The 22964-nt window shown below is 44.2% G+C and overlaps 1 protein-coding gene across 5 annotated transcripts in view; it reads right to left on the minus strand.

Annotated features, from left to right (window-relative positions):
- Positions 1–16485, minus strand: part of ZNF131 (zinc finger protein 131) — a 31800-nt gene extending 15315 nt beyond the window's left edge. For 2 of the 5 annotated variants that reach the window (XM_058680213.1, XM_004583681.4), the window contains exons 1-4: positions 15887–16022; positions 15190–15328; positions 14301–14402; positions 6525–6669 (exon numbers count right to left, since the gene is read on the minus strand). In XM_058680213.1, the coding sequence (XP_058536196.1) occupies positions 6525–6669; positions 14301–14402; positions 15190–15313 (371 nt within the window). In that variant the 5' untranslated portion in view covers positions 15314–15328; positions 15887–16022. Of the gene's footprint in view, positions 1–6524; positions 6670–14300; positions 14403–15189; positions 15329–15608; positions 16023–16403 lie in introns of those variants that run through there. The other 3 variants (XM_036493800.2, XM_036493797.2, XM_058680212.1) reach the window with 2 other exon arrangements.
- Positions 16486–22964: the final 6479 nt, after the last annotated feature.

Raw genomic sequence — 22964 nt, forward strand, 5'->3', positions numbered from 1 at the left:
ACTTTGCAGTAAAAATAAATAAATATATTTTTTAAAAAGTCTCATTTATTTCTCTATGAATGTTCTAAGTCCTCTCACAGCTCCAGTAAAATGAATGTCAGTCAGGTCTGTCTGCAGCTTATCAAGAGAGATTCCTTTTCTAAAGTTCAGGCTTCCTTGGCTATGACACAAATCACTGTCAAGTATCACATAGCTGGTCACTGCATCATACCTGAGACTGGGTAGAGGAAGAAACTGGGCATAAACTTGGAACTCATGCTGTTTCCTGGGCTGTAAATAAAGGACTGGGAACTATTTTTTTCTGCCAAGACCATTTGGATATTTACAACACTATTTGCAGGCAATAAAAATTACCATTTAAAACTATCCTGTCACAGATTTGTGTCCGTCTTGCAATTGTGTTGTAGGGTGACCAGACTAAATGACTTCACAGGCTTTTTATTACACGCATGCAAACCAGATATTCCCCAGTCCTGCAGTGAATAACTGAGACCTTTCTGACTCAGTAGTGCCTTTTGGTAGCATTCATGACAATCTGGGGCTGGCATATGTATGACTCAACTGGTTACTTCTCTACCTGCAAGTGTTGGTATTTCATATGGGCTCTGGTTCATGAACTGGCTGCTCCACTTCCCATTCAGCTCCCTGCTTGTGGCCTCGGAATGCAGCAGCAGATGACCCAAAGCCTTGGGACAAACTGGTTTCAGACTGGCTCAGCTCCAGCCATTATGGCCATCTACAAAATGAATCAGCAGACGGAAGATCTTTCTGTCTCTCCTCCTCTCTGTAATCTGCCTTTCCAGTAAAAAAATATATATATATATCTTAAACAAAAACCTAACCTACTAGCTTGCAGTAAGATAAAAATCTCATAAAATACTTCATATTCTTGATGATAACCCAATTTTTAAAATGGCAAAAGATATGGACACCCTGCCAAAGAAAATAAACAGATGGTAAAAAGCTTACGAAAAGATGCTCAACACTATTAGTCATAGAGAAATGTAGATTTAAGCCCCTGCACACCCACCAGAATAACTTAAAATGAGAAGGCCCAAGCATATCAAGTATCAGCCACACTGGATGGAAGATCTTCCTCTGTTTCTCCTCCTCTGCTTATCTGCCTTTCCAAGAAAGAAATAAATCTTTTTAAAAAATCCAAAAATCCTTGATGGTGAATACAAGATGTAAATTTGAACAGTCTTTGTTATAGGTGGGAATATAAACAACAGAAACACTTTTAAGGAACAGCCAAACTATTTTCCAACAACTCAACTTACACCAAACCACCTTAAAATTCAGCTATATCCCAATTCTAGATGTTTAATAGGAGGAATGAAAGGACATGTCCATTCAATTTCTGGTGGGTAGCAAAAACAGTTATTTCAACAGTCAAGAACTTAAAAATCCATCACAAAGATAAATAACTTGTAGGATAGACACACTATGTACTCCTACTCAGCAATGAAAAGGAACACGCACCCCACCAGCACATGGACGGATCTGAGCAAAAGTCAAACAAAAGATCGCTACTGTAGGAGTCCATGTAGATGATATTCCAAACAAGACAAAACTATAGTGAAACAAATCAGATCTGGACTGATAATCAGGATAAACTATAAAATGTCATGAGAAAATCTCTGAGGTAGAAATGTTCCCTCTCTTATCATGATTGTGGTAGTGGTTACAACACTGTATACATAATCAAAATTCAAACGCTACACTAAAATGAATGAATGAATGGTATTTTATGTAAATTATGAACAGGGTATGGGGGAAAAATTCACATGGCAACTATTACTCCCTAACAAGTAACAGGAGATGTCTCTCACAGTTCTAAATACTAAAGGTGCAATTCCAGCAAAGCCAATAAAGCCCTAGTGTTTACTTCAGTGTCACTCAACAAATTTTGTCTATACTCCAAATTCTTACTGCAAATGTGAGAAGAGCACCTTCCACATTTTCTGCATCTGTGAGATTTACACAATAATCTCAACAGAGCTGCCTTAAGCAGTCAATTTGATGACAACTAAGTTAATTTGTAATTCCTAAATTGTCTACCCTGTTAAGTCGTTATGTCGTTCTCTGGAACTATAAAGCCCCCAATTACTGCCTTTACAGTTACTCCTGTGATGATACATATTTTCTCCATAAACATGAAATAATGCCTTATTTTGGAAAGCTCCAATTCCCATTCCCTAACATTTTGCTTTAACATCAATTCACCGTGTAATCATATGGAGACATTTTAAATGACAAGTTCAATTTGTCTGGTATCAGTAATACAAAGAACCTTACATATAATAACTTAAATGAAACCAAACCATGATTACTGCTTAGGCACTCATATAAAGAGGTATACTTATTTGCAGGCCTGGTACGATACCCTAGCGGCTAAAGTCCTTGCCTTGCATGCGCAGGGATCCCAAATGGGTGCCAGTTCTAATCCTGGCAGCCCTGCTTCCCATCCAACTCCCTGCTTGTGGCCTGGGGAAGCAGCTGAGGAAGGCCCTGAGTCTTGGGCTTTGGCTCAGCTCCGGCCACTGCAGCTGCTTGGGGAGTGAATCACCAGATGGAAGATCTTCCCATCTCTCCTCCTCTCTGTGTATCTAACTTTCCAATAAAAAATGAAATAAATCTTAAAATATATATGTGTGTGTGTGTGTATATATATATATATATATATAAAATAAAAAATACTTATTTGCAAAGTGATGAAATGACACACACACAAAAAAGTGTGGTTCCTGTTATTTTGAAGTATAAGTGTTAAGGTAAAATATAAACTACTTCTTAACCAGTCTTCTTTACTTATTTTAGTTATGACTATGACCTGGTAAACCCAGATATACAGGAGTAACTCTCAAACAGGAGTAACTAAAGAACAAAAGTGCAACTACCAGCCTTCTACAATTTGCAGAGTGGAATAATGCAGCTTATCTTTAGAGCTGGTGCAAGACAAGAGAATTAGAGGCTCGTAAAGGAGGAAAGCAGAGAAACCTGGCAATTCATCATTCCAAGACTCCGTTTGAGTGGTAGCACTTCAAATCCATTCAAATGGTATCTAAAGATGAAAAACAGGTAATCCCTGGCTCAAAGAGGTTAGTCAACTGGAAAACTGTGGTAACAAATAAACTGGCCTTAACAAAGAAAATAAATGATAAAATGAAAATACAATTTCAGAAGTACGTAAGTCAATCTGTGTGGAATAATCATTCAGAGAGCTTCAGAAAGCAGAGGGCTGGCTCTCCAGCCATGAACAGAAGATGAGTGGGACTATGCCAATACACAGGCAGGAAGTCATCCCAAGCAAAGAACAGAGTGCATGCACTTCAACATCATGTAATGGTATTGGCACTGCTGTGAGGGCTTCACACATACTAACTAAAACATATACCCAAAACAAGAAAAAAAATATTTGGAGATTTGATCTGACAGATTTTCTTAAATATTCCAGCCACAAGGTTTTATTCTTAAAAACAAACAAACAAAAAACACCAAGAGTGAACGTTCATCATTGCAGTTACTGAAATGGCGTTACCAGCTGGGGCTCCAAAGCTGATAAAAAACATGAAGGAAAAATCTGGGGAATAATGTGCTTGTGATGGACTTTGAAAAAATACAGATTCTAGAAAACCTAGAAGGAAATAAATGCACTCAATGCTGCGTGAATGCCCAGGAAATTCCTTAGAGGGTCCAAAGCTCTCACTCTGTTTGACTTTGACGTTCTATGTATAAAGGGTAAGGCAGCGTGGTTTGATGGAATACTGGTGGTGTGTTCCAATAAAGACCTTCTCAACAAAGGTATTGAACTTGAATTCACTTGTTCAATGCATTTAATGAAATGTCACATCATCAAGCTGATTAGTTAGCAAACAGAGCAGACTTCAATATTCACATACACATACAGAATGTCAACCCCGTGAGTGCAGAAAGTGAAGGACCTGAGCCACCCTCTGCTCTTTCCTAGTTACATTTAGCTAGGAGCCGGGTAAGAAATGAAGCAGCCAGGGCTCGAACCCGTGCCCATACAGGATGCCAGTACAGCAGGTTGAGGATTAACAAACTAAACCATAGCACTGGCCAAGATCCTATTTTTAAAAAATAAATGTTAGATTTATTTTTTTTTGGAAAGGCAACTTTATAGAGAGTAGGAGACAGAAAGAACTTGCATCTGCTAATTTACTCCCCAAGTGGCCGCAATGATTGGAGCTGAGCAGATCCAAAGCCAGGAGCCGGGAGCTTCTTTTGGGTCTCCCATGCAAGTGCAGAGTCCCAAGGCTTTGGGCCATCCTCTGCTGTTTTCCAAGGCCACAAGCAGGGAGCTGGATGGGAAGTAGAGCATCCAAGACACGAACCGGTGCCCATGGGATCTGGGCGTGCAAGGTGAGGACTTTAGCCACTAGGATACTGCGCTGGGCCCAAGACCCTACTCTTTAACAAAAAATCTGCTAATGGGAACAGGCATTTTACTTAGTGGTTAAGATACCATATCCTACATGAGAATGCCTGGGTGCAAGTTTCAGCTCCGACTCTCCAGCAACCCTGGGGAACAGCAGCGATGCCTCAGGTAATTGGGTTCTTGATGCCCACAGGAAAATCTGGACTGGGCTCTCTGGATCCTAGCTTTGTCCTTGTGGCAGTCCCAGCCCCAGCCCCAGCCCCAGCCATTATTTGCATTTGGAGAGTGAGGCAGGACAAAGTAGCTCTATTTCTGATTCTCAAATTAAAAATGTCTATATATAAATATATTCAAAGGTTCTAAATAGGCCAAGAAAAGCAACAATACCCAGTTATTAGCTCTAATGCTCAAATGATTATACACATGAACTCAATTATATGCCTCCAAAATCGAACCCAGGCCACTATTCGTTATGTTTCACAGTTCCGTTGCTAAGAACCTCCCCACAGTGAGATAAACTATCACGAGCAGAAAAAAAGCTCAGCAACATTTTCCAGAAGAGTTTCAATCAAGATTTAATCCTATTTACAGGCAACTCCTAAGTCTAGCTCCATTCTGACAAGGGAAAGCTTAATCAGGTACATATGCTCAACGCGCACCTCTATTTTCTCCATGTTCAAAATATTCTCCAGAGTCCTGATTTTGACAAGGAAACACCTATCCATTCACAATGTGCACTGAACACCTGCTGGGTGCCAGGTGCTGGACATCGAAGAATATATGACAATGACCAGTTCTTGTCAGAAAAGTTAAAATTTGAATTATCAAACTGGTTAAAAGAAACGATATCTATAGATAGTTACAATTGTTTCTTTTTTCTCTTCCAATGAAAGTATGTCAGTGAGTTGCACTATTCATTTGTCATTTTACCAAATTGTACTTTATTTCAATGACTTACACTGTAGGCCACTATTAAAAAAAAATGCCAGTACCAGTAGATAAAAGCAGTAGTTGAGAGTACTATGTGTACACCGGGTTACACACTATCCCTCAAAAACATTCCCATGCAGAAAGCAGCCACTATCCACCTTCACGAATAAGGACAAGGCTGACAGGAAGCTGAACAACTTCATCACAGCTACACAGCGGTGAAGTTCAGAGACAATGAGTCCAAACCTGTTCTTGGTCACTGTATTACAGTCACTATTCATTAAGCGAGGATGGTCAGCTTTGTTCATTATACACTTTAATATCTTCCTAACACTTCCTAGGATAAAGTTTAACAGAAATGTTTCCTTAGCAATTGATCTGTTACCCATCTTACAACAACAAATTCTGTAATGAAATAATTTTCATTTCCTCTGCACAAGGTGCTTCAGAACTCAGCTAGACAGAGTCCAGCTAGCATTCTATCATCTTTAAGATGATTGAGCATCCTTCATCTGGCCTATTTCATTTCACCATTTTTCTTATTTTTAAACAATGCCATGTTAATCTTTGTAAGCCTAATCCTTTGTAGAATAAAATTTAGTATAGATAATCAGCAGCTTGAATCCAACAGTTAACGCGAGACTTGGAGATCCCCTTAAAGAATAGCTTTATTAAATAACAAAACGCTTCTTTAATCTTAGCATAGTTTTTACATAGGATAAAAAATAAAAAATGAAAAAACAGCAAGTATCCTCAAAGATTTTTATAGATCTTTGGTTTTCAGATCAGTTCTCTGTGACATGACACAAACTGTAAATTCTTGACTAACAGGATGAGAATGACCATTTGTCCCTCACTGAAGAAATAGGGCTGAGGGCTGTGGCACAGCACAGTAAGTCACCACTTGTAATGCTCACATCCTATAAGAATCCTGGCTCACTTACTGGCCAGTCGACCAATCCAATCTCTTTTTAATGTGCCTGGAAGACAGTGGATTTATGGCCAGGGACCTGGATCTCTGCGACTGCAGAGAGAAATCCACGTGGAATTCCAAGCCCCTGGCTCTGGTGTGACCCAGGCCTGGCCGGCATGCACATAGAGAGTGAACCAGCACGCGAAAGGTCTTCGGTCTCTCCCTCATCACTCTGCCTTTCAGACAAGCAAGTAACTCTTAAAAGAAAAAAGTAATTACCTGACTTCAAGGGCTTTGATAGCTTCTAGCATCTGTAGAAATTCTGCTGCTTTCCATACATCATTGGCTTCCTCCTCTCCTTGTATCATTAATTTTGCTGTATAAGTGAACTCAATTAAATGACGAAAGGCCATTTTACTAACACCTGCAAAGAAGACATACTTTAGCATGCATTCATATTAATTTAATGCCTATAACATTTAGCTAAAAAAAAAAAACAATCCAGTACTGGGTACTTGATCAGTATGTCATTTTGAAAATTATTTCCAAATTCATTAACTATAAAATAATACAGTAACCAAATTCTAGCATGACCTATCAAAATACTTTTAAAAACAAATCTGAGATCCTCTGAATAAATTAAGTGTATATTATTGCTGATTATGGGTACACTTTGTTGACTAATAACTGCCTATTTCTCTTACGCCTGACTCCTAATAAACCTTATTCTATCCCATGATTTTATGAGCATTATTTATATCGTAGTGGGAATATACAATACTAATCTTTCTGGCTTATTTCACTTAGAAGACTATCTTCAAATTTCATTTTGTAGCCAGGGCTAGGCAGCTGAGCTATTATGCTGATTTCCAAATTTTCTAATTTGACATAGCAACACCACTTTGTCTATTTTTTGATGCCTGAACTTTTGATGTTCCACCTAGGAAATCACAACTTATGTCTAAGGTCTTTTCCCAGGCCACAAGCAGGGAGCTGGATGGGAAGTGGGGCTGCTGAGATTAGAACTGGTGTCCATTTGGGATTCCAGCGTGGTAAGGCGAGGTCTTTAGCCGCTAGGCTACCATGCTGGGCCTGAGAGACATCTTTCATCTACTGGTTCATTCCCTCAAATGCTCAAAACAGTCAAAAGGTAGGCCAGGCTCAACTCAGGAACAAAAACTCAATCCTTACCCTAGATGAGCGGCACAGACCCGAGTACTGCTGCCTCCCACTAGCAGAAAGCTCCATCAGAAGTGGAACTTGAACCAGGCACCCTGATAGGTAGGCATCCCAAGTGGCATCTTTAATCAGAGGTACTGACCCACAATTGTGTGTGTGTGCGCGTGAGAGAGTGAGACAGTGAGAGTGAGAGAGAGAAAGATCTTTAAAGTCTTCCTTTTGTTTCAGGGTAATGCTGGGGTCAAATGAACTCTGAAGGCTCACGTTTAAGGGGAAGAATTAAAAAAATGTGTCAATTTTTTAATTGTTTGGCTGTTGGCCGAATTCACTTTGATGCCACCTGATCCCAGGCTTTTCTTTGCAGGGTTTCCAATAACTGCTTCAATTCAACAGTAATTAGGGTCTGTTGAGACTTTGTTTCTTCACGTTTTAAAAATGAAACAACTTACCTTTCCCTGCTTTCTACTCTGTATGTGTTGATACTTCTAATTCACAGACAGATGTAAGCTACTTGTGGGAACTGATTTGTGCCTCCTACAAGGCAGGCACAATTCTATGATTTCAACTGTTTTATAAAGCTTGTATAAAATTTAATTTCAAAGAGACTCTTTGTGCATGTTAACACTATACATTCTTTTTTTTTAAATGAACATGGGAAACTTTTTATTTTAAAGATTTATTTTTATTACAAAGTCAGATATACAGAGAGGAGGAGAGATAGAAAGGAAGATCTTCCATTCGATGATTCACTCCCCAAGTGAGTGCCACGGCCCGTGCTGTACCGATCCAAAGCCAGAAGCCAGGAACTTCCTCCAGGTCTCCCATGCAGATGTAGGGTCCCAATGCATTGGGCCGTCCTCGACTGCATTCCCAGGCCACAAGCAGGCAGCTGGATGGGAAGTGGAGCTGCCGGGATTAGAACCGGCGCCCATATGGGATCCGGGCGCGTTCAAGGAGGGGACCTTAGCCGCTAGGCCACACCGCCGGGCCCAACACTATACATTCTTTCACTTTGCTGATGCAAGGCTATAAAACATTCACAACTAAACTATTTTTACATACTTCAGACCAAGCAATGAGCTCAAAATGTCTGAAGTCAACTGGAATATTAAGACAACTCAAATTCCAACATAATGCAACCAAATATGGTAGAAATAACCCGACTTATGGATAATATGAAAGGGTAGTTTCATTTGGTTAGCCCCATTTTGTTTCCCTCCCTGTTGCTGTCTTTGGATGTTATTCTGTATTATATTGCAGCAGCTTGAGGGAAAAACAATCAGATTTTGCTGTGTTTTCATAGTTCTAACCAGAAATTAAAGAGTGCAACAGGGCCAGCACTGCAATATAGTGAGCCAGGATTCAGTCTGCAGCACCAATATCCCACACAGGTGCCAATCTGAGTCCCTGCTGCTCCACATTCAATCCATTTCCCTGCTAATGTGCCTGGGAAAACAGCAGTAGATGGCCCAAATGCTTGGACCTTTGTGCCCATGTGGGAGACCTGGAGGAAACTCCTCGCTTCAGACTTGCCCAATTCCTAACAGGCTCAACTGTGGCGACTGCGGCCATCTGGGGAGTAAACTAGCAAATGAAGACCTGTTTTTCCCTCTCAAACTCTTTCAGCTAAAATAAACTTAAAAGGCAAAAACAAACAAAAAAGTAAAACAATGCATAAATATTTCCTAAACAATTTGATTTTTAATCATACATGCATGTATAATGCTAATTTCATAAGAGGTATGGCTTTAAATATTTTTCATGTATTAACTCAATCCACAGGAAAAGTATATAAGAAAGTTATAAAGTGACAGAAGTAGGGTCATATTCAGAAGACCTTTCTCCTAAGTCTGTGATAAAGCTTTTAGACAGGAATGCAATGATGAAGATTTTACATTTTCCCTTCCTGCCAGGAAAATGAATATTCAACCTCAGTGATCACAGATCAAAGATCAAAGATCTCTTAGCCTAACTGAAAAGTCCCCATGATTTTTTTTTTATTTTTTTGATACACACAGCCCCTTTTAGATTATCCTCAGAGGCCAGGGTGAATGAACTACTGCTTATTCTATCAATCTCTACTTGGAATCTTATTAAAGTTTCTACTGGAACTGCTTTGCTAAACTCTTGCAGATAGGACTCATGTTGCTTTACCTATAAACTTATAATATTGCCAGGGATCTCGAGTGCATTTAGAATGCACTGGGGCAAGCCTTGTGGCATTGGGGGCTAAGGCCAACCGTGACACAGGTATCCCATGTAGGTACTGATCTTAATCTGTGCTGCTACACTTCTGAGACAGTTGCCTGCTAAATGCACCTAGGAAAGCAGCAACAGATGGCCCAAGTACTTGGGCCCATGAACTCATGCTGGAAGACCTGGAAGTAGCTCCTCGTGTGTAGTGAACCAGCGGATGGAAGGTCACTTCCTCTCCCTCTTCCACACTGTTTTTGAAATAAAAAAAAATAAATAAATAAAAATATTTAATTGCCTAATTCCTTTGCTTTCTTGGACAAATCCAAAAGGCCTACTGGCAGTCTTTCAAGACCTCTTTTATTTGGATAAAATGGCAAATGCCAGATAATGTGTTCATCATGTGCCAGGACTGTGATGTAACTTAAAAAATTACTGTATTGGTCCCTTACATACTGGACTACAGATATTTTTCTTATTTAACAACCAGTACTATTAACACTCAGAAAAACAAAGTCTGGTTGCAGCCAGGATAAGGTTTTCAGAAAAAACAGTTTATCTCTCAGCAAAGTTTCCATCCACTGGTTCATTCCCCAAAAGCCTGCAACAGTTTGGGCTCAATCCCTGCAAAGCCAGAAGCCAGAACTCAATCCAGGGCTCCCACACCAACAGCAGGAACCCAATTACCTGAGATGTTGCCCCCGAGGTGTTCATGAGCAGGAAGCTGGCAACTGCAGCAGAGCAAGGACTCAACCCCAGGTACTCAACAGGGATATGCGTGTCCCAATCTGCAGATGAATTACTAGGCCAAACACCTGTCCTGTAAATTTCTTTGAAAGGAGTAGCAGGCAGTCAATGCTGTGTTAAGGTAAAGCTGCCGACAGAGAGGCCCATGGGCGCTAGTTCAAGTTCCAGCTGTTCCCCGTCTGATCCAGCAACCTGCTCAGGGCCTTGAAAGACACAGTGGAAGATAGCTGTTTGGGAACCTGATGTGAGTATGTAGGTGAAGCTCCTGGCTCCTGGTTTCAGCCTGGCCCAGCCAGCTCCCTGCTATTGCGGCCATCTGGGGAGTAAACCAGTGCATGGAAGATCTCTGTCTCTCCCTCTCTTTGTAACTTTTACTTTTAAATGAGTAAGCAAATCTTAAAAACAAACAAAAATAGTTTTTTAAAAGTTTACTATTTCTAGTCATCCATCTGTATGTTTGTCACTTATCACTCATGCTTTTTAATCTATTTATGTGAACAGACTTAGTCACAGATGACAACACCCAATGTTTAGTACCGAATCTCACATTGCTTCAATACATTTTATACTGAACAGGTCTTGTGCTCACTTCACAGCAGGGACAGTCATACACTCCTTTCTGCCCCAGCAGTCCCTCCAGCCTTTCACTGCTGCTGCTGCTCAAGGTCCTTCATCTTCACCTGCCACTGCGGGGAGATCTAAAACTTACTCCAGCAGCAGTGCAGGTGACCTTCTCGAATCTGCTCTCACTTTTTTATTACCCATCTCACAAATGAACACTTCACTTCCTCTCCCTTGTCACCACACGGCACCAATGACAGATCATTTTGACTCTGCCACTCTTATCGCTGCTCAGGCATATACACTGTATTTATATTGCCCATAGCTTCTCAAATCTTATAACCAAAAGTTTGTCCAGAAATCTGGCAGTAAAATTGGCTGGAACTATGTTATTCATCCCATTCAGAATACAAACATGATATACTGCACCTGGTGTGGTAATATTGTAAGCTAATGTGGTACTGGCTTCCCATATGGGCGCCTGTTTGAGTCCCAGCTACTCGACTTTAGATCAAACATTCTTGCTAATGGCAAGACTCGGAAGAAGTTCTTGGTTCCCAGCTTCTGATGGGCTGAGCTCTGGACGCTGTGGCCATTTGGGAGAGTGAACCAGAAGGAATATGCTTGTGTTTCTCCCTCTCTCTTTTGTTCTCTCAAGTACAGATAAATAAACCTTAAGCGCGCGCGCACACACACACTCTGAAGTATTAGTAACTGGTTACAGGATGTTACCCCTAGACATTACTGAAGTATATAGAAAAATTTTGAAACCCGGGAAATTGAGAAAAGTTTGTGGAAAACATTATAAAAAAAACTATGTAGGGCCCGGCGGCGTGGCCTAGCAGCTAAAGTCCTCACCTTGAATGCCCCGGGATCCCATATGGGCACCGGTTCTAATCCCGGCAGCTCCACTTCCCATCCAGCTGCCTGCTTGTGGCCTGGGAAAGCAGTAGAGGACGGCCCAATGCATTGGGACACTGCACCCGTGTGGGAGACCCGGAAGAAGTTCCTGGTTCCTGGCTTCGGATCGGTACAGCACTGGCCGTTGTGCTCACTTGGGGAGTGAATCATCGAATGGAAGATCTTCCTCTCTGTCTCTCCTCTCTGTATATCTGACTTTGTAAGCCGGAGAAGCTCCTGGCTTTGGGTTGGCTCACCTGCAGCCATGGTGGCCATTTGGGGAGTGGTCAGAGGTATTTGGAGACAGAAAAGGCCAGCATGGTTTTTTTCCCCCTTTTACTCTAGTCAGAAGCAGGTTCCTCTCTGAAATGTTCTTTTTCCAAAGCAAGCTAAACTTTCCCTTTTCCTGCCTAAGTAACAATCTTCCAAAAGAAATCTCTACAACTCTTTCTGCATTTTTATTTGAAAGGAGCATTCCATCCTCTGGTTCACTCCTTAAGGGCCACAACGGAACCTGCAATCAATCAAGCAAGCATTCCCGGATTTGGGTAAGCCAGGAGCCAAGATCTTCTGGGTCTCCCACATGGATGCTGGGTCCCGAGGACATGAACCATCCTCTGCTGCTTTCCTAGGTCATAAGCAAGGAGCTGCATGGGAACTGGGATTCCAACCAGCGTCCATACGCCAGTGTGGCAGTCAGAGGATTAGCTTGCTATACTACTACCAGGCCTGCATTTACCTGGTGCTTTCCCACAATTAAATGTATGGGATCCTTAGGTTTCTCATTTTTGGAGTGCAATACAAAACATGTAACAGATACTCAACCTAAGTTCCTGTTGATCTCAAGTTTGATAATGCACCAAACACCTGAGGCATTCTGAACATTACTTCAATTAATTGCAAGCCTATTAACTGCAAATGAGATAAACATGTGATTGAGGTAAGGTAACAGCCTCAGGTGAATGAACGGATGGAGTCTTGCTAAAACCCAGCACCCTCTGGCAGCTGGACTCTCACTTTAACAATCTAGCTGTAGACGTAACAGTTGGAATACTAAGCTGAAATATAACAAAATAAAGATATTCTTAACTCTTTGTTTTTCCTTTACTCCCCTAGGCATCAAATTTTTCCAAGGGAATAGTGTTTCCAGGCAACCTGTTCATAACAAAGATATGTATACACAGCAAAAAGAGATGCAAACCAAAACAGAAGAACTCGAGAAGCTGCTAAAATTCTGTATACTCGCCGGCAAACAGAATCATTTCCCACTCGTTTGGATTTTGATGGTGGTGATGTGAAGAGCATTTAGTGAATTTGAACTCAATTTGTTATTAGCTGAGCAATGTTTCTTGACATGTACACTAGAAAATACACCACTAACTTTTTCAAAAATTGCTCAAGTCTTGGATGAGAGACATAAAATATAGAGCACAGTGTCTTCCATTTGGCAATCATTGTCAAAAATAGTCAACCAAGTATAGAAATCACTTTTGGTTCAAGTAATACCTAGTGGATAATTCATTCTGCCCCAGCCAGACTCGGCTTAATCTAGGATTTCTTCTGCATGCACCGTCAGTTCACCTCCCCTGGGCTCTTCCATGTTACAGCAGCCCGAGTCACATTGGGCCTTGTCATGTGCACCTGGTACTTCTGCCACCGCAGGCCTCCACTGCACCCTTCAGCACACCCAGCAACCTGAACCGCAAGCCCACTCAGCAAAGATGATCATTTACTTGTAGTGCATGATTTCAAGACAGGCATCACTGGTTTCAGCAATGGAAATAATTCCTTACCACTCAGCCACTAGGAAAGAATGAAATTCTACCAGTTGGCAACAAAATAGTCCCAACTAAAGAACATTATGCTCAGTGAAATAACCCAATCATAAATGGACAAATCTCATGTTCTGATATAACCTTCATGCAAAATACACTGATACACGTAACAAGTACATACGTATATACACCTGGAAAAACTCTGTAAGGGAGACTAGCGGACTAAGAAGTGAAGATACAGTATCTTTACTCCCCAGAAAAAGAAGGACTCCCAATGAAACTGTTACATGTATCCTGACAACAGGATGCTGGACTGTCTAAGCATTGTCTGCACCCATAACTCATGTCAGGACACACTTAGATAAGTAGAATGATGGACCTGTGACTGTTGCTGAAGGACTATACTATGGGGAAAACAGTAGTGGGGCAGGGGAAATAAGGAGGGTGAAAGGGCAAATCCCTGAGCCCATAAAACTAATCATAAAAAAATAAAAATTAAAAAATTCCTTTGGACACCAGCATCAACCTTGTAAGGCTTTTCTCTGGTAGATAGTTCTACCAAGCACTTTACTGAGACTAAAAACGCTCAGATAGCCAAAGAACAATTTACCTAGACAACCAACAGGAATACTGACTCCCACTTCCCATTCTATCTTCACAAACTTAAGAGCCTACTATGTTTACCAAGTATCGCACTTACCTTCTATCTCCACCAAAGGTTCCTGAGTAAACTCCTGAAAGAATTTGTAGAAGAACTTACTGCAAGCAGCCAAAACAGCCTTGTGAGCCTTAAAATGGTGTCCTATATTAACAACAACAAAAAAATAAACATAAGCACAAATATCAAACATAAAACTATAAGCCAAAAAATTACATTGTCAGATAGACCTTTCTTCATAATTTCTAGACAAATTATTGGGCTATAATAAGAGTACTCCTGGCAAGTAACTTGGCAGATGGCAGCCTCAGGCAGACACACAGCCAAACCTTCACTTCAAAGGCTTGCTTTCTACGCAGTCTTACAAAGGCCAGTTTGGGTCAGGAGTCTAACACTGTCCGTTATCTTCAATTAGTGAGGGGCATTAATGTGCTGCTACACACAAAAATAACATAAAAGGTGAAACAGTATTTGGCAAGAAAAAAGGAAAAAAAATAAAAGAGGAACCAGGCAGGTTTTACCTGCATTAATTTGATAACTCCTAATTCCAACAAAGTCCCCACTTTCTTGGGGTGGGGGTGGTGCTCAGGAATCTGCCACATTCCCTTCCCCACCCTCCCAAGCCACTAGGGAAGCTAGAAAGGAAGTCGGCCAAGCGTTGAGACAGCCTCCCCCCACCCCCTGCACTGCAGGGCCCGGAGTAAGCCGGACAGGCTGAGAGCAGGTAAGAAATGTGACCCACACCCCCTATGCCGTGGAGCGCAGGCCAAGCAGCCGTTCGCTGCAGGAAGCGGTGGCTGACAAGTGTCCTCCAGTCTCGGCACGCACACGCGCCTGCCTGGGGCCTGCCTGGGACTCCGGCAGGGAGCCCACGGGCGGCGGTGGTGCAAGGAGAAGAGAACCGAAGCCCCGGATGGACGCGCCTACCCACCGTCGACAATCAGCGTGATGTCAGTAAACCGGTCCTGCTCTCGCTGCTCATTCAATCGGTCCAGGATCATTTTATGATGTTCAGGGAACTCCTGAAGGCATTCCATCGTCTCTTCGGCCTCCATGGCCGTCGCGATGCTCTACAAAAGAGGAGCATGATAATGTACACCCATGAGCTCGGGCGGACAAACAAAAACCCCACAGAAGCATAAAATTCAGAAAAACAAAACAAAAAACCCCATAACCAACCACAACACAAAACCCCAGCAACGTGAAAAGCAATGGGCGGTGGGGTGGGGTGGGGGGTGGGGAAGGGTGAAGGAAGAGAAGAGGAAGGCGAGGGAGGAAAAGGCAAGGCGAGCCGGAGGGCCGCCGCGCGTTGGGGGCCGGAGCGGCGGCCGCGGGACTCCCGAGCCTGACCTAATCCGAGTCGGGAGACGCGAGCTGGAGAGCGGGCTGGGCACGGCGCCGGAGGCTCCGGACGCCGGGGCGCGCCAGGCCGGCGAGGGACGGCACCCGAGCGGCCGCAGCGGCTCCCCGCTTCTCAACGGCCCGCCGAGCCCCTTCCGCCCAGCCCCGGTTCCCGCCGCCCCCCGGGGACGCGGCCCGGCCCCCGCGGCCCACAACGACGCCGCGGGTCGCCTCTCCCTCCCCCGCCCTCCCTCTTCTCCCCCGCCCCAACCGGGGCCGCCACTCACACACGGGGGAAGGAGGAGCAGCCCCGAGCCTGCGCGTCAGCCCCGACGTCGACGTACTGCGTCACCGCGTCGCGGGCTCCGCGGGGCTGACGCGGCCGCCTTCCGAGCGCCGACGGGAAGAAGGGCGGCTGGCCACGCCCCCCACGGCCCCGGCGGCCCCGCTCGGTGGCGGGGCGGAGTCACAGCCCAGCCCGGGGAGCCGGCGTCGGCCCGAAGGGAGCCAGGCCGCGCGCGCCGCCGTCGCCGCCGCCGGAGGAAGACGGGGCAGCTGCGCGGGGAGTGCTGGGTGCCCCCACAGGACCGAGCTGCCCGGAGAACGCGGGCAGCCGACACGGCCGCCTCTCCACAGCTTCCGCCTCGCCTGCGGCCTTCACGCTGCTTCTGCGGCCGGGGCGGGAAGAGCACGAGCGCGGGCTACACTCGCTCACCGGGGCCCCTCGGCGCTTATAACGCGAGGCCCGGCAGCCACGCCCCACCCCGCCCACTTTCCTCCCAGCCCGCGGTCGGCCCGCCTCACCTAGCTCGCGGTCCGCCCTCCAGCCGCTCTTCCCGCGCTCGCCCCCGCCGAGGCATCCTGGGCCCCCGCACCTCTCCGTCCGCCCGGCCAGCCGCAGCCGCTCGGACCCCCGCGCTCCCCGCGTCGGCCAGGGCGCTCCGTGTGCGTGCGCTCGCCCGGACACCCCGGCCGCCGCGGCGCCGGCTGCGACAGCCACGGGCGCGAGCACGTCCGGGCCGCCGGGGGACCTTCCTCCCCAGTGCCCGCCCCCGGCCGCGCGGGGCCCGCGGCACGTGTCGGCACGGCCCGGGATCGGCTCGGAGTGACTGCGGCTGCCCCCGCCGGCGCCCGGGATCCGCACAGCCGCACGTGACCGGCTCATTCATTCTTCCACAGTCAGGCATGCTCTTTTTTTTCTTTCCCTTGAGGATGATGCAACAGGACAGAGCTCTGATAGCTACGGATAAGCGTGAAGGTGAAGTCCACAGTGTGGTAGGCGCTCTTTCAGGGACTGGGAAATTAGTGAGGAAGGTGATTATTAGAGATTTCTACGTTCTTAGATCTGCTGCAGTAGATACGTTGAGCAGGAGCTGCCCTTGTGCTGAGGGTTAAGATTTAAACAGCACCTTGTATGAAGTCTGTGTGTTCTTAGCTGGGCGGCATGTGCAGAAACACTAAGATCTTTTTTTTGTAATTTTTCTTTCTCATGATGCATTCCAGAGACTCGGGGATTCTCCCTCCCGCCCTTCATCTTTGCCCTGCCCCCTCCCGTACTGTTTTCCCTTACAACAGTACTTTATACTAGCCACAAGTCTTTCACATATAAAAGGAAAGATACCTTTAAAAGAAAAAAAACTAAGATGACTTCTCCTTGAAGTTAAGCCTCTGCCTAACAACAGCAGCATCCCGTGTGGGTGTTTCGGTTGCTCCACTTCCCATCCAGCTCCCTGCTCGCGGCCTGGGAAAGAAGTGGAGAATGGTCCAAAACCTTGGGACTCTGCACCCAACGTGGGAGACTTGAGGAAGTTACTGGCTTCAGATTGGCTCAGCTCTGGTTGTTGCGGCCATTTTGGGAGTGAACCAGTGGATGGCAGATCTTTCCTTCAGTGTCTCTCCTCTCTGTAAATCTGCTTATCCAATAAGAATAAATATATGAAAAAATGATACTATCATTACCATTTTTCCTGTCACACAGTATTTTAAAGACAAAGTTGCCCATAAAAATAGCCTTTTTAAGAATTCCAGTCAGGAGGACTGCTTTTCTTGTAGAACAATCAAATTGAATCAAATGAATGAGGAAGACTTTTTCTTTTAAAGATTTATTTATTTATTTTGGTAAGGAAGATATACAGAGGAGGGGACAAAGAAAGGAAGATCTTAAGTCTGCTGACTCACTCCCCAAATGGCACAAGGGCGGGAGCCTGGAATCTAATCCACACAGGTGCAGGGTCCCAAAGCTTTGGGCCATCCTCGACTACTTTCTCAGGCCACAAGCAGGAAGCTGAATAGGAAGCCGGGCTGCTGGGATTAGAACCAGAGCCCATGTGGGATCCTGGCACATTCAAAATGAGGACTTTAGCCGCTAGATCACCGCACCGGGCCCAAGAAATCTCCGTATTTTAAAAAATTATATTATTTAAACATTTATTTATTTTACGTGGAATAGTTACAGTGGGGGGGTGGTTGCAGGAAGAGAGATCTTCCATACAATGGCTCACTCCCCAAATGTCCACAATGGCTGGAACTGGGCTGATCCAAAGCCAGGAACCAGGAGCTGCTGCGATTCCCACGATGGATGCCGTAGTCCAAGCCTTGGGTCATCCTCCGCTGCTTTCCCAGGCCATTAGGGAGCCGGATCAGAAGTGGAGCAGCCAAGACTCAAATCAGCACCTATGAGGTGTGCCAGTGCTTCTGGCCAAGGCCCAGACCACTGTGCCATGGTACCAGTACCCAGGTAGTTCTTGATAGAATTCAATTGTTTCTAGGCTTTTAAACTTTGTTTTAGGCTTCCCTTATGGTGTGGCAGCAAGAGCTCATCAGAATGATAAAGAATAAAGAAGGTTGAAGCCAGTCTTTCTCTATCACAATCTCACAAGTGTTACCCATTGCTTTTGCCATGTTCTGTAGTAACAAGTCACTAGGTCCAGCCCAAACTCAAAGAAGGATAATGACCAAGTGGCACAAATGACTTGAGACAGGATCATGAAAAAATCACTGGGGGCCAGCACTGTTGTGTAGCTTGTAAAGCTGACACGTAATGCGGTGGCTGGCTGTTCTACCTCCAATCCAGCTCCCTGCTAATGTGCCTGGGAAAGCAAAGGAACATTAACTCGGACTGCTGCCACCATTGTGGAAGAATCAGATGAAGCTTTGAGCTGGGGTACTGACTCTGACCTTCCTTGCCCTGGTCATTTTCATTCTCTCCTTCAAATAAAGAAATGCCTTAAAACAAGGGGATGGGGCCGGCAGTGTGGTGTCATGGGTAAGAGCTACCATCTGGTGTGCGGCATCTCATGGGTGCTGGTTCAAGACCCAGCTACTCCGTTTCTGATTCAACTCTTGGCTAATAACCCGGGAGAGCCCCAGAAGATGACCCGAGTCCTTGAGCCCCTGTACCTACATGGGGGACCCCATGAAATTCCTGGTTCCTGGCTTTGGTCTGGCCCAGTTCAGGACATTGCAGCCATTTACGAAGTAAACTAATAGAAAAGAGTTGTTGCTGTCTCTCTCCTTATAAATCTGCCTTTTAAATAAAATAATTAATCTTAAAAAAAAAAAGACATGAAAGTAATCTCAGAAGTTCTATATTTTCTTTTTTGAAAAATTATTTTATGACATAGTTCGAAAGGCTCTGGGATTTCTCATCTCCCCTTCTAAGTCCCCTCCCCCAACTATTTTCCCTTACATTCTTAAAACAGTATAGACCTGGGCCTGGTGCAATAACCTATGGCTAAATCCTTGTCTTGCGTGCTCTGAAATTCCATATGGCCACCAGCTTGTATCCCAGCTGCTCCATTTCATACTCCACTCCCTGCTTGTTGCCTAGGAAGACAGTAGAGGGTGGCCCAAAGCCTTGGGACCCTTCACCTGCGTGGGAAACCTGGAAGACACCCCTGGCTCCTGGCTTTAGATTGGCTCAGCTCTTGCTGTTGTGGCTACTCAGGGAGTAAACCAGTGGAAGGAAGATCTTTTCCTCTGTATCTCCTTCACTCTGTATATCTGCCTTTCCAATAAAAATAAATTAAAAAAAAAGTATAGTCCTTCATAAACAATCTGAAGTCCATCATTCCGCTACGTAAGTGTATCCTGACATTGCGGGCATGGACAGTGGCAGAGAGTCTGGCATCCTATTGTCAAGATATATTTAAAGATTTCATATTCAAGGTAGTGTCTTTTTTTTTTTCCGTTGGAGTCCATCTCTGATTTGGAAGTAGAGATGCATACTGCTTTGTTTGTTCCCATCTGGATAAGTTGTATGCTTTAAAACAACAGAAAAACTTTGGAGTTTATCTTGGACACAACACCAACAGGATATGCAGTGACATCACCAGCATCTGGTAGTAATTGATGAGCTGGAATTTCAGTGATGGCAGTCTGCCAGACACTGTGACTTCTTCCAGAAGCGTTCAGAAATCAGTAGCTAAAAAGTTAGTGTTCAAAGACACTTCTCTTGGTATAAATGTGCCAGTATGACAGGCAGGCCTATATGGAATACATTCTTCAAAACAATCAAAAGTGGCTGATAATTTGGTTACCTTAGTGGCATCCTATCATATGTTTCCAGAGAATATCAGGATAGTATGACAGTTAACAACACTGTGTTCAAAGAGCCTGAGTTGAAATCTTAGTTCTGTTAGACAGCTGAATGCTTTAGGCTAATGGTTTAACTTCATTAAGCTTTCGTGTTCTAAACTTTCAAATGATTCTGTAGTGGAAACAAATGGGGTAGCACATGGGAAGCATGTACGTGAGTACCTGGTTGATTACAGCTTTCAGAAAATAGTCATTATTGCTATGTTCCACCTGCTAGACTTTCAAAAAAGTATTTATGGAACGACAAATGAGTGTATCTTTTTTTTTTTTTATTGTTTGAGTGGCAGTGAGACACATAGGGAACTCTCACCAGCTGATTCACCCCTGAAGCACCCCTCATAGAAACTCCATCCACAAGTAGATCACAGGAGCCCAAGTCCTCGAGCCATTACCGCTGGCTCCCAGGGTGCACAGCAACAGGAAGCTGGAGTTAGCAGCAGAGCTGGCTGCCAGCTCTACAGATGCAGGCATCTGGAGTAGTGTGTTTTTTTTTTTTTTTTTTAATTACTTTATTTTCATTGGGAAAGAGATTTATGGAAAAAAAAAAAAAAAAGGAGAGAGACGGGGAGACGGATCGTCCATCTGCTGGTTCACTGCTGAAATGGCCAATCCATAACTCGGAGCCAGGATTTCCCTTACCCCTGTTCCAGTCCCAGCCCCCTCCCACTGAGTTCTCCTAAATTATTACAAAAATTTAGTTCTTCATAAGTAGTCATATGTCCATCATTGCAAGCATGAACAATGGCAGAGAGTCCAGCATCCTGTTGTCAAGATATAGTAAACAGTTTCATTGTAAGTCCATCTTTGATCTGGAAGTAGAGATGCATACTGCATTGTATCCTCACATCTGGATATGATATTCTCCATTACACAGTTACTGTACATCCCCTTAAATGAAAAGCCGTAATGCAAAATCAAGAGGAAGAAATAAAGAAATTTACAATGCCATAAAGGTAAATAACATGTTACTGGATATGTTAGTCTCCATTACAAAGTTACTGTCAATAACAGGAAGAAAAAAAATTTGCAATGCACAATGCTATAATTTAAATAACATGCTACTGAATGACTAATCGTTCAGGAAGAAATGAAAAAAGAAGATTGAGAACCTTCTTGAAGAAAATGATGTTCCTGTATGATCTATGAGTCAGTGAAGAACTTAATGAAAATGAATTTTGAAAAGGTGAAACTAAAAACAAGAACATCAAAATCCTTGAGTTATAGAATCAAAATCCTGATATTTGTTGATGAGAAGGGTTTTGTTTTTTAATTCAGTCTACTTATCTTTGACATTTGATTAATTTGTTTAATCCATTTACATTCAGGGTTAATATGAATGGGTGGCAATTTGGTCCAGGCATTTTAGCAATGGGTTGTTCATTGATTTAGTCTTCTGTTATTTTGCAGGGATGTACTGCACATTTGCCTTTGGTTTGGTGGGTGCTATTCCTCTTCTCTTTCAAGAGAACATCTAAAAAAAAAAAAAAAGGGGGGGGGCCCGGCGGCGTGGCCTAGCAGCTAAAGTCCTCGCCTTGAATGCCCGGGATCCCAAATGGGCACTGGTTCTAGTCCTGGCAACTCCACTTCCCATCCAGCTCCCTGCTTGTGGCCTGGGAAAGCAGTTGAGGACGGCCCAAAGCGTTGGGACCCTGCACCCGCGTGGGAGACCTGGAGGAGGTTCCTGGCTCCTGGCTTCAGATTGGAGCTAGCACAGGCCATTGTGGTCACTTGGGGAGTGAATCACAGCATGGAAGATATTTCTGTCTCTCCTCCTCTCTGCATATATCTGACTTTGCAATAAAATTAATTAATTATTGATAAAAAAAGGAAAGTTAAAAGAATATGCCTCTTCCAAACCTGCCCTACAAATGATACTAAAAGATGTTCTCTTTTTTTTTTTTTAAAGATTTATTTCTTTTATGACAAAGTCAGATATACAGATAGGAGGAGAGACAGAGAGGAAAATCTTCCGTCGGATGATTCACTCCCCAAGTGACCACAATGGCCTGTGCTGCTCCAATCTGAAGCCAGGAGCCAGGAACCTCCTCCAGGTCTCCCACGTGGGTGCAAGGTCCTAAGGCTTTGGGCCTCCTGGACTGCTTTCCCAGGCCACAAGCAAGGAGCTGGATGGGAAGTGGAGCTGCCGGGATTAGAAGAGGCATCGTTATGGGATCCTGTTGCGTGCAAAGTGAGAACTTAAGCTGCTAGGCTATCGCGCTGGGACCGACTAGTCTACTTTCAACCCAGCTACATACTAATGTGCCTTGGAAGCAGTGGATGGGGCCCAAGTGCTCATGTCCTACCGCCCACAGAGGACACTGGGCAGAGTTCCTGGCTTCTGGCTTCAGCCTGCCCCACCCTGGGTGTTTTGGCCATTTCGACAGTGAATCAGTGAATAGAAGCTCATCCAACCTCTCTTCTGTCACTCTACCTTTCAGATAAAGAAAGAAATTCTAAAAAAAAAAGAAAAATAAGAAAAGGAATGTAAGGCTGCGACTTATGCGAAGATAGTAAAAGCACTTTCTTTAGTTCTCCTACTAAGTGTTAGATCGCCGACCACTCGTGAAGGAACATAGTAGGCAAGTGTAAAATATAGATAGATGGTCTTTTTTCAAAGAAACTCTGCCTTGGGCCTTTCTTCCCCATGTGGAGGAATACAGACGTGAGGAAGGGAGCTACAGAGGAACAGGAAAAGACAAGCAAAGACACATGCAGGGGTTTAAGCCCCTTCTGACATGGAAGCAGATGTGGTGTCCCTCCGGTCCTTGT

This window comes from Ochotona princeps, chromosome 23 (genome assembly GCF_030435755.1).
Source record: "Ochotona princeps isolate mOchPri1 chromosome 23, mOchPri1.hap1, whole genome shotgun sequence".
Classification (NCBI taxonomy): domain Eukaryota; kingdom Metazoa; phylum Chordata; class Mammalia; order Lagomorpha; family Ochotonidae; genus Ochotona; species Ochotona princeps.